Consider the following 13,185-nt stretch of genomic DNA (forward strand, 5'->3'; position numbering starts at 1 on the left):
TCTTGACGCAATGATACAACAGCTACAGTTCTTTGTTAAACTCTTTACAACCAAAGGAAAAAAATCTATAAAATGCTAAAAGTCAAACTCATGTCCATTGTATTTACAGCTCTGTGAAAAATGTTCAAGTCGGAAACATTTGCCTTTAGGTAGGTAGGTAGAGAACGAATGTGTTGAGGACTTGTCTTATGTTGTGCAAAGATTGGCAAATGCTCTGTCAATTGTGTCCTCTTGAGTAGGAGCAACACTTCTCTTTTTCTAATTGGAGGTCCCAGAGTTGACAGACCGACACTCACTTCTAAAAAAAAGTAAACAAACCCGAAAAACCAAGAGAACACCTCAAATAGATTGCAAATAGAGCATGTGTTTATTTTACAAGACTCCCCCCCCACCCCCTGATTGTTTTCTCAGTTCCAACTGAGCAACATTGTCCATCGTCCCAAAAAATGGAAAAAAAATGTAACTTGAACATGCAATAGTACATTCGTAGTAAAAATGTTTCCAAAGGGGTTCTTCGGCTATCCCTATAGGAGAACAATTTTTGGTTCTAGGTAGAACTCTTTTGGGTTCCATGTAGAACCCTCTGTGGAAAGGGTTCTACATGGAACCCAACATGGTTCTACCTGGAATCGAAAGGATTCTACCTGAACCAAAAAGGGTTCTTCAAAGGGTTATCCTATGGGGACAGCCGAATAACCCGTTTAGGTTCTAGATAGCACCTTTTTTTCTAAGTGTAGCTAAATAGTCTCCCATTAAGTTATCACAATGTCCAACCGATAGTGTAGTTTACATTCTTAAGGTAGTTGTTGTACTCTCCAAGTTTATTATTAATTTGTTGTTGACAAAATGTTACTCTTGATTTATTTGGAGGTTTTGGGGATTCTAAAGCCTCACATGGTGGGAGGTGGTTATAAAAAATAGGGAAATGGTGCTGCTATGGCACTTCTCAGACGGCACAGCAGCTAAGCACAGGAACAGTGAGGGGGTAGGCTCGGGGGCAGGCTCGGGGGCATGGGGTCAGTTATAGTGGGTGTACAGGTAAGGATGAAGGTGGCGGGGTGTTATTCTTTTTCTCAGGAAGGGGGCCACATCATTGCCCTCACATGTAAATCTCTCTCTTGGAGCACTGGCTGGTGGGGGAGGTGGCAGAGTAGTACTCAGCTGCCTGGCTCAGGGGGATCTCCTTGAAGTCTTTGCCGGAGTTGCTGCCCCCGGAATAGGCACTGCTGTAAGAGGGCAGGAAGCAGATGTTAGCCACCTTGGAGCGGCCACTGCCACTCCCACACTCCTTTGTCAGGTGCTTGGGGCTGCCGTTGGCCATGAGGTGCTCCTGCACCTCACTCTCCAGGTAAGGCACGAAGGTGGAGAGCTTAGGGGCGTTCTTGGTGGAGCTCTTACGATTGGGGGAGGGCTGGCTAGGCATCCAGCAGGCGTCGGAGTGACCGAACTCGGTACACTCATGAGTGCAGTTGCCTGTCATGGCCACATCGGGCAAAGGCCTGAGATCTGCAGACAGAGAAGGTAGAGGAGTTAGTATAACAGGGCGAAGGAGGATGACACACAATAAAGAGGATGAGTCCTGTAAAGTAGGGTTAGATGGGCACATGTGACTAGCATAAAACACATTTATAATATGTTTCATGAAGTGATCATCTTATTATGAAAGATGACAATGAAGGGAAATTACAGACTATATCATGAAAGAGTTATTGCCTTTTTTGCTTATGAAAAGAGACAACAGAGCCAAAAGGTTTGGCCAAATCTACCAACATACTGTGCACAACCAATCCAGCATACAACTATTCAGTAAACAATCAATGCAAGTTTCACAACAACAAAACTCATAATACCTAAGATAAGAAAACTCATAATACGTTAGGTAAGAATCTAATATTCAGAGTCATGTTGCAAAAACCTCCAAGAACATTGCCTAATGTGATGTTTAACAGAGATGCATCAACATATTAGATAGTGGGTGTTGAGTGTGAAACAGGATTAAATACATTTAAAGAAAAACACGCTCAAGGTTGACTAAAATGTAATTATGGCGCGCAGTCAATTAAGGCTGAGTCAATAACGCTGCTACTGCTTTTTTACTTAGAACAAATGGCATAATGTAGGTTAATATAACACACAGATACCGCCTCTGCTATGACTGTGCCACATTTAAAAAAAATCACAGCTTAATGGAAAAGGTCAGCATCCACGAGCGGATATATCAATGCCTATGCAGAAAGTAACCTTTCTTCTGTGCGTGACAGTAGATTATTATTTGATACTGGGGTGCGAGATGGGAGGGGGGAACAGGCTGTTCAGTTCTCTGTGGAAAGTGATTTTTTTCCTAAACTGCCTCTGCTTTATGCATAATTGAAATTGATAACAGAAGAAGAAGAAGAAGAAGAAGAAGAAGAAGAAGAAGAAGAAGAAGAAGAAGAAGAAGACTGAAGGAGGAAAGATTACTAGAACCTAACTAGGTTTCCCCTTTTTTCTGTGGATTAATTGTCGTAGAGTAGAGAACACAGGATTTTGTGTGACTCAAAATGTGTCCAAATTCTACAATTCCAGACAAAAGGATCTTGTGCACTTCAGGTAAAATAACAACCCAATGTTTATATCCAGGACAAATTAGCTAGCAACAGAAAGCTAGCTAGCTAAATGGCCATGAATGTTTCATTTTTTTCGACCTGTCCCCAAATGAATATAGTTGGTTGACTGATAACCTGCATTGTATGGGCCTATTCTTGGTATCTAAACTTGGGAGGTGAATTGATGTTATAGCTGGTATGCAAGGTTTAAATGTCTTGTTAATTTTTTGTCTATTTTCCTGGTTTACAGCTTTGAAGCTCTGGAACCTAGTGTTGTGTCACCAAGGAGTGTTCGGACTCAGTCAGGACCAGGTTTCAGCTGCTGCGCAACGCTGACGTTGTTCTTCCCAGAGATAGTCTGCCTGTACAAACAACACCTCTTTTTGAGAAGATCAGGGAGTTTTGTTACGAAGATTCCATGAACATCCCATGCCCTGTACCAAAGTCGAGAGCAGGACAGAAACAGGCTCTCCAAAGAATATAGATTCTGTTTGATCATGTGTGGTGCCGACGGCCCAATTCATCACTGAGGGCGAGTTCCTAGTCATCCGGACTATCTGCAATGCCTCTATGCACATTCATTTGATTCTCTCCTAGCACTCATGGACACACACAACACACCCTCTCTCACACACACACACATTTGTTTTACTATCCTAACCCTTAACCTAACCTTAACCATAATCTTAACCCCACACCCTAAACCTAATCCTAACTCCTAACCCTAACCCTACTTGTAACCCTAAACCATACCACCTGAGCCTAAAATACCCTTTTTCCTTGTGGGGACAGATGAAATGTCCCCACTTGTCCAAATTGTCCTTGTTCCTATGACTTCTGGTCCCCTTAATGATAGTAAAACCAAAGAAACACACACACACGTTGCTGCTACAATAAAATGTTTTGTCCTGCTGCTCAGCCACTTCACCCCTGATTATATGCATAGAACTACCTCATCTATCACCAGTGTCACTTCTATCTATACTACCTTACTCTGTTTAGCACATGGCCTCACGTGAATCCTTAAAGAGTTTGGTGGTGCTAAGGCTTAAGAGGGTGTGAAAGATGCTGAATGGGCGTAAAGAAAGAAGAGCTCTCTAGGAAAACTTTCAAGGGACATTTCTCAAAAGTTGGGATACAAGTTTATCAACTTTCAAAGCAGCATTACGTTTCCGTTGTTCTACCAATTGCAGTGTATGATACACAATTTTGAAGCTCTGTACTTTTATCCAATGTAATACTGAGTAATTAACCAAATAGAAGAAAATTATTTAAATTCTATTTTTTTTGTGATCTCAATGCGCACATTGCACAGTTTCTCTAGAGATAAATCAGATCCAGTCTGAACTGTGCAATATTTTAGGGAGTTGTAATTTCCAACAGGCCAATATTCGACATACAGTACCAGTCAAAAGTTTGGACACACCTACTCATTCAAGGATTTTCCTTTATTTTTACTATTTTCTACATTGTAGAATAATAGAGAAGACATCAAAACTATGAAATAACATCATGTAGTAACCAAAAAAGTGTTAAACAAATATATATATTTTATATTTTAGATACTTCAAATAGCCACCCTTTGCCTTGATGAGAGCTTTGCACACGCTTGGCATTCTTTCAACCAGCTTCACCTGGAATGCTTTTCCAACAGTCTTGAAGGAGTTCCCACATATGGTGAGCACTTGGTGGCTGCTTTACCTTCACTCTGACGTCCGTCTCATCCCAAACCATCTCAATTGGGTTGAGGTCGGAGGATTGTGGAGGCCAGGTCATCTGATGCAGCACTCCATCACTCTCCTTCTTGGTCAACTAGCCTGGAGGTGTGTTGTGTCATTGTCCTGTTGAAAAACAAATGATAGTCCCACTAAGCCCAAACCAGATGGGATGGTGTATCACTGCAGAATGCTGTGGTAGCCATGCTGGTTAAGTGCGCCTTGAATTCTAAGACAGTGTCACCAGCAATGCACCCCCACACCATCACACCTCCTCATCCATGTTTTACGGTGGGAACTACACATGTGGAGATCATCCGCTCACCCACACCGCGTCTCACATAGGCACAGCGGTTGGAACCAAAAATCTCAAATTTGGACTCCAGACCAAAGGACAAATTTCCACTGGTCTAACGTCCATTGCTCGTGTTTCTTGACCCAAGCAGGCCTATTTTTCTTATTGGTGTCCTTTAGTAGTGGTTTCTTTGCAGCAATTCGACCATGAAGACCTGATTCAAACAATCCCCTCTGAACAGTTGATATTGAGATGTGTCTGTGACTTGAACTCTTTGAAGCATTTATTTGGGCTGCATTTTCTGAGGCTGGTAACTCTAATTAACTTATTCTCTGCAACTGAGGTAACTCTGGGTCTTCTTTTCTTGTGGCGGTCCTCATGAGAGCCAGTTTCATCATAGCACTTTATGGTTTTTGCGACTGCACTTGAAGAAACTTTAAAAGTTCTTGAAATGTTCCGTATTGACTGACCTTCATGTCTTAAAGTAATGATGGACTGTTGTTTCTCTTTGCTTATTTGAGCTGTTCTTGCCATATTAAGGACTTGGTCTTTTACCAAATAGGGCTATCTTCTCTATACCCCCCCTACCTTGTCACAACACAACTGATTGGATCAAACGCATTAAGAAGGAAATAAATTCCACAAATTAACTTTTAAGAAGGCACACCTGTTAATTGAAATGCATTTCAGGTGACTACCTCATCTAGCTGGTTGAGAGATTGCCAAGTGTGTGCAAAGCTGTCATCAAGGCAAAGGGTGGATATTTAAAGAATCTCAAATATAAAATATATTTTGATTTTTTTAAAACATTTTTGTTTACTACATGATTCCATATGTGTTATTTCACAGTTTTGATGTCTTCACTATTATTCTACAAATGTAAAACATAGTAAAAATAAAGAAAAACCCTTGAAATAGTAGGTGTGTCCAAACTTTTGACTGGTAGTGTATGTCACTCACAAAAAGAAAAAGAAAAATGATTATCCAGCACTGGGCACATACTCATGAGGCTTGGTGCTGGAGCGCACTGCTTAGACTACTACGCTACGGCAGTTCACAATGCTCTAGCAAGCCGTGAGAATACTATGAAAACTGATGATACCTAGCTAATAGATTTTTATTATTTTGTTTGAAGCCTTCCCCAAACCATAGCCTTACCTTAACCACTCAGAAATAATGCCTAAACTGTTATCCTTTGAGTTGGTTCTGTCTTAACTCTGCAAAAACACATAATTAACCATGTAACCACGTAACATTAATGTGTCAGAACGTTCATACATAATGCGTCGAATTTCATTGAATTTGTTATACCGGTACATACTATGCCCATAGGCTGTAAGAGAAAACAGCTTGTTTATGCTTTAAAGTCAAGGTCCTGACAAGATATGACTATTAACAATAGCCCGTGGCTATATCAAGTACAATACCTGAACTGACATCTCATATTCATCAATATTTCAGATTGCACGCTAGTCTGTGTAAGATGGGTCATTAAAGATGTAGCGAAACATGGCTTGTGATTGCACTAAAAATTCCTGGGAGGCACCTGACTGCTCTCACTTTCGAAAGATGCTTAGGTAGGTATAACTTTACACTGATGCTATGGAAGATGAAAAAATAAACAAGAACAACAAGCAAAACTTTAGGTCAAGGGTGGGAAACTCTGGTATTCAGGGGCCGCAGCATCTGCTGTTTTTTTCCTCTCCTGGTTTCCTGACACTTGTTTGATCTCTTTTCTTAGGTGTCGCATTGCTCACATCTGGTTTCCCAAGTCTAAATCTTCACTGGTTTAGTGAAGGGTCAAAAACCAGCACATACTGCAGCCCCTGAAGACCATAGTCATCCACCCCTGCTTTCTTTGTTTCAATCCCTACACTACTGGGATCAAAATGTGTACTGTGTTTACCTTTCTCTTGCTGTCTTTTGTTTGACTTTTGGTGTATTCCCAACCTCTCTGTTCCTCTCTTATGCACACACACACACATGTGCATGCACACACACACACAAACACACACACACACACACACTATAGTTGCGGAACAATGTTCATTAAACTCAAATGGAAACAATAGTCTAAAAACAACACTATATATGACCCTTTCCTGACTGACCTCACAATGTAAAATAATCAACTGAACCAAAAAAAGACAGCACTTAATATACATTTGATATGTATAAAACATTGATATATTACATTGACAGGGTGAAAGAGAGCCATCTTTGATTGTATATGGAAAAAAATATCCAACTCAGTTATTTATAGTTGGGGGAAAAATACCCCCAAAGAATGGGAGACGGAAGAGGCTTTTTAGAGTATTTTTGGTTTCCAATTTCTAACCCACACCCACAACCCTCTGGGATATAACAAAGGAAACATTATAATGTGCCAGAAAAGTGAATACATTTTCAGCAGTGCTGCTAGTGTCACGTTCGTTAGTTAGAGAGGACCAAGGCGCAGCGTGTTGAGCGAACATACTTTAATCGTAAAGTGCACACACGATTACAAAACAATAAACGATACGTAACGTCCTCAGACAAAATACTGACAAGGAACAAAAACCCACAACCCCAAGGTGAAAACAGACAGTATAAATATGGCTCCCAATCAGAGACAACGAGCCAACAGCTGACACTCGTTACCTCTGATTGGGAGTCACTCCTTCAAACAAAGAAACACAACCCAACAGAAATACCAACATAGAAATACACCCAATGAATGAACACACCCTGGCTCAACATACAGAGTCCCGGAGCCAGAGCGTGACAGCTAGCCCCTGTGGCTCTGGCATATACCATTTCCCACATTGCTTTTAGGGCCACAGAAGAGAAGGGGAGCTTATTAAGAGGCAGTCAATCTTTAAAGTGTAGCTCAATATTCTAATATCTCTAGAAAAACTAATTTTATATAGAAAGGGGACATATATTTTATCGATGTGCGCGTGCAAGCTAGAGGGGCCTCCACAGCATGAACTATACCCCAAGATGCAAGGAAATTCCCTCTGTTCATTTGTGACGGTTCCCATTTATAAACAAAAAGTTCATGTTGCACTTATGCCATCTTACGCCGTGACATTTGTAAAAAAAATTTGAGGAGCCTAATGGAAAAGAGAATGAATAGAGAGAGAGTAAAGTTATTTGACAAAGAAAATTCAACATCGCAGTGTTTGCTATGCTGAGAAAGCATAGTATGGGTGGCAGCTGAGGTTATTGTATCTTGGTCAAACCCTGGAGACATATTATTTGATTCTAAACAGGTAGACGTTAAACAGACAACAAGACTTGTGGAAGTGTACAATTTTTTTTACAGTTTTTTTTTTCTGAGGTCTTGCCTGATTTCTTTTGATTTTACCATGATGTCAAGCAAAGAGGCACTGAATTTGAAGGTAGGCCTTGAAATACATCCACAGGTACACCTCCAATTGACTCAAATGATGTCAATTAGCCTATCAGAAGCTTCTAAAGCCATGATATCATTTTCTGGGATTTTCCAAGCTGTTTAAAGGCACAGTCAACTTAGTGTTTGTAAACTTTTGACCCACTGGAATTGTGATACAGTGAATTATAAGTGAAATAAATCAGTCTATAAACAATTGTTGGAAAAATTACTTGTGTCATGCACAAAGTAGATGTCCTAACCGACTTGCCAAAACTATAGTTTGTTAACAAAAAAGTTGTGGAGTGTATGTAAACTTCCGACTTCAACTGTACATTACACACCCACGCTAATACCAACACTCACAGCCACATTCAGGTAGAAGAGATTGGTAAATGTGTGTTTCTCTCTGTGGGTGTGTGAGTGTGTGTTAATTTTTGTGTGCATCAAATCATTCTGTGCTGTGGCATCTGTCCTTGGCTGCTGAGCCAAGAGAATGTAGGCAGAACACTTCTTCACCGATAAATGATGAGCGTTATGATCCAGTTTGCCTATGCTCTCTGATGAGGAGAGAAACTGACATCAGATCCCATTTGGGGTTTTCCTTGCTGAAATCTCATCATGGCTAAACGAGGATAAAAGGAATAAGCTATTTTTAAGCAAATCCTGTTGTTTATGGTAATCTGAATAAAACAGTAACTGCTATGTATGAATGACAGCATGCAACTTGCATGTTGATCGACTTATCTGGTGATAAGTTATGATGGCTTTTGTATGTGTTGTTTGTTTATGATTTCACAGGCTTTCACTAACTCTTCATGTCTCACCCACTGTCTGTCGTTCAAACTTAGATTGATATGCTCCAGGCGTCAACATCCACCTAGACATATTGATGACAAACAATGCAAAACAGTGTGAGTCAAAGTATGAACGGAACGGTATTAGACGAGCATGAATTCAAAATAAATATGCAAGACTTGCATGACAAGCATAGGGGCACCAAACAAAATATCGGGACACAGATACACACAAACTGGAAAAACGATGCATGCAAGCATTTCTATATTTTTCTTGCACAGCATCTGAACTCCCTTTCCTGTCCATCTTTCGCTGATACACTAAATGATCAAAAGTATGTGGACACTGCTAGTCGAACATCTCATTCCAAAATCATGGGCATTAATATGGAGTTGGTCCCCCCTTTGCTGCTATAACAGCCTCCACTCTTCTGGAAAAGCTTTCCACTAGATGTTAGAACACTGCTGCGGGGATTTGCTGTCACGATTTAACTAGATATGAACCCAAATGCAGACAACTACACCGAGCCAGAGAAGGTTTAACAGGTTTATTTACAACGTGCAATTGTCCAGGTTTCCAAAAATAGGGGAAGAGCAAGTCCAGGTTTACAGGGAGGTTAACAGATCCAGGTTCTGAGCAGGAGTGGTACCGTAACGTCCTAGTGTCCGTGGTGAGTCCAAAAGGGAGGTCCGGTAGTGGAAAGCAGGATGGTGGTGGCAGGAGTGAAGCGGAGGCAGGAGTCAGGTTCCAATAATCTGTGGCACAGGAAAAAAGTAAATAGAACAGGCCAAAAACACAAAGAGCGAAAACAAGAAGGTTGAGTCAACAGCGAGACTAACATGGTCGTCTTGACTATGATCTGACGATGAGTGGCAAGTTTGACCGGGTCTTTAAGGCTGAGGTGATTATGGTGAATGAGCTGCAGCTGGAACCCTGACTCCCGCACACCAGACTTCACTCCTGCAATCAAAACAGACAGAGGGGAGGGAGAGAGCAGAGAGAGCTACCTAGCAGCAGTAGGCCTAACATTTTCTTCCATTCCGCCACGAGCATTAGTGAGGTCGGGAACTGATGTTGGGCGATTAAGCCTGGCTCATGGTCGGTTTTCCAATTCATCCCGACAAACAATTTCTTTATGGACCTCGCTTTGTGCAAAGTAGAATTGTCATGCTGAAACAGAAAAGGGCCTTCCACGAACTGATGCCACAAATTTGGAAGCACAGAATCGTCTAGAATGACATTGTATGCTGTAGCATCATTTTATTCCTTCAATGTGTCATGACTTGCCCTCATGGGTTGAGGATCAAAGATGCCGGCTAGGCAAAGGTTTGAACACCCCCCTCTCCTGGGGGGCAGTTTTATGACCGGTCGTAAATTCCTTGCAGAAACGTTCTTTTCCGTGCCAAGCAGTATTGGGTCACGGAATTTCCTTGTGGAACAAAGGAAGTCTTCCCGCCAAGACGCCAACATCCAAAAGTGGATAATGAAACAATATTCCTACTTCAAAGAATGTGAGAAATGGTCGGTGGGGACTTAAAGAACAATCACGTCAAATTCGTTATTATGTTGTGATGTCATTAAAGACTGTGGAACAACATAACTGTATCTCTGGGGGTGTACACTTCCCAGTTATGAGGTTTGCATCTAATTGTTGTATAAAATGAATGATTAAGTATAATAATACTTTTATGAAGATTACAATGTGATTTTAGCATTCTAGATGAGATTATTGTTTTCCATATTGATTTGTTCTCAGTGAGTGGCCACGCCCAGTTGAGCACAAACATAACGCCCCTTTCACCCCGAGGGCATAAAAAGGTTAGACCAAGAAGACCAGGAAGCCCCACGGCTTAAAATGGTTGACACTCTACAGACCAGCAGATGTGAAGCGTGAGCTAAACGTTTAAATGGTGAGACCAGAAAGACCAGAAAACATGAGACATTAGTCCATATGTTTGAAATGGTGAGAAACTCTGAAACTCTCAATCTCTACAAAAGAAGAATAAACTCACTAGAGCCAAGCATTACCAGTCTGCAGCTGGCATGTATAGTCGTCTAGAGAACTTTCACTAAAGACACGAGTTGGGAAGGACAATCCCTCTCAAACAACCGTTGGTACATCTGAAGTATCTATACTAACAGATCAACTCTACGAACTACAGGATACACTGAAATTTCCATTCTAACCACCACTATGACCAGAAACTCTACCAAGGACATTGGGATATCTTGTGGGCAAGCCAGAGTCCTACAGTGGCTTGCGAAAGTATTCACCCCCCTTGGCATTGTTCCTATTTTGTTGCCTTACAACCTGGAAATAAAATTGATTTTTGGGGGGGGTTTGCATCATTTGATTTACACAACATGCCTATCACTTTGAAGATGCAAAATATTTTTCCTTGATGTCCAAAAAGCTCAATTTTAGTCTCATCTGACCAGAGTACCTTCTCCCACATGCCTTTTGGCGAACACGTATTTGCTTATTTTTTCTAAAGCAATTACTTTTTTATGGCCACTCTTCCGTAAAGCCCAGCTCTGTGGAGTGTACGGCTTAAAGTGGTCCTATGGACAGATACTCCAATCTCCGCTGTGGAGCTTTCCTGCTCCTTCAGGGTTATCTTTGGTCTCTTTTTTGACTCTCTGATTAATTCCCTCCTTGCCCGGTCTGTGAGTTTTTGTGGGCGGCCCTCTCTTGGCAGATTGGTTGTGGTGCCATATTCTTTCCATTTTTTTATAATGGATTGAATGGTGCTCCTTGGGATTTTCAAAGTTTCAGATATTTTTTTTGAAACCAACCCTGATCTGTACTTCTCCAGAACTTTGTTCCTGACCTGTTTGGAGAGCTCCTTGGTCTTCAATGTTCCGCTTGCTTGGTGGTGTCCCTTGCTTAGTGGTGTTGCAGACTCTGGGGCCTTTCAGAACAGGTGTACATATACTGAGATCATGTGACAGATCATGTGACACTTAGATTGTACACAGGTGGACTTTATTTAACTAAATATGTGACTTCTGAAGATAATTGGTTGCACCAGATCTTATTAACAGGCTTCATAGCAAAGGGGGTTAATACATATGCACGCACCACTTTTCCGTTATTTATTTTGGATAATGTTTTTTTTTATTATTTCACTTCACCAATTTGGACTGTTTTGTGTATGTCCATTACATGAAATAAAAATAAAAATCCATTTAAATTACATGTTGTAATGCAACAAAATAGGAAAAACATTTTGTATTCCCGTGAGCGTAGTTTCCAAAGTATCAATGATAGTTTGAATCGCTGTCTCTTCCATCCAAGTGTTCATGCTATTGTTAGTCCAGTCAAATAGGGACTTGTTTTCATTGCATTACATTAGTAATCAATAACCTCCAGTATGTGTGTGCGTGTGTGTGTTTGTATTGTGTTATTATTTAGTTAGTTGGCAAATAAATTATTCAGCCAATTTGTGTATTGCTGATTCATCAATAAGGTTAGGGTTCTTGCAGGTTAAAGGATTATGCGACGTTCAGAATGAGACTGATAATAGGTAATTATTTAATATGTGACTGTTATAGATATATAACATATATATATATATATATGTATATATATATATATATATATATATATATACCTAAGAATTTATTTCGGGAGATGGTAACATGTTAAACAATTTATTCCATGTGCCCCAAATTCCTAATGAGTTAATTGTTACATGATTAATTTAATCAAGTGACAATTAAACATAGCTAGTTGATTCGATAAATCACAGTCATACATTAAAGTAAGTCACGTCACGACAACTGGAACTAAGGGGCCTATACCGAACCATGAAAAACAGACACAGACCATTCGTATTTGTACTTGTATGTATTATGTATCGCCATTAGCTGCTGCCAAGGCAGCAGCTACTCTTCCTGTGGTCCAGCAAAATTAAGACAGTTATACATTTTTTAAAACATCACAATACATTCACAACAGATTTCACAACATACTGTGTCCTACCCTACTACCACATATCTACAACACAAAATCCATGTGTACGTCAGTGTATAGTGCTATGTTATCGTGTGTCTGTTTCTATGTTTGTGTTGCTTCACAGTCCCCGCTGTTCCATAAGGTGTATTTTTATCTGTTTTCTAAATCTAATTTTACTGGTTGCATGAGTTACTTGATGTGGAATAGAGTTCCATGTAGTCATGGCTTTATGTAGTACTGTGAGCCTCCCTTAGTCTGATCTGGACTTCGGGATTGGGAAGAGACCTCTGGTGGCACGTCTTGTGGGGTATGCATTGGTGTCCGGACTGTGTGCCAGTAGTTCAAACAGACAGCTCGGTGCATTCAACATGTCAATACCTCTCACAAATACAAGTAGTGATGAAGTCAATCTCTCCTCCACTTTGAGCCACAAGAGATTGAAATGCATATTATTAATGTTA

General features: G+C 40.6%; 1 protein-coding gene across 1 annotated transcript in view; it reads right to left on the minus strand.

Annotated features, from left to right (window-relative positions):
* Positions 1 to 435: 435 nt before the first annotated feature.
* The window catches only part of LOC311105137 (protocadherin-1-like), a 450,002-nt gene continuing 437,252 nt past the window's right edge, over positions 436 to 13,185 (minus strand). The window contains exon 6 of the mRNA XM_084147163.1: positions 436 to 1,506. Within this exon, the coding sequence (XP_084003289.1) occupies positions 1,100 to 1,506 (407 nt within the window). The 3' untranslated portion in view covers positions 436 to 1,099. The remainder of the gene's footprint in view (positions 1,507 to 13,185) is intronic.

Source organism: Coregonus lavaretus (assembly GCF_964263955.1).
Source record: "Coregonus lavaretus genome assembly, chromosome: 29".
NCBI lineage: Eukaryota > Metazoa > Chordata > Actinopteri > Salmoniformes > Salmonidae > Coregonus > Coregonus lavaretus.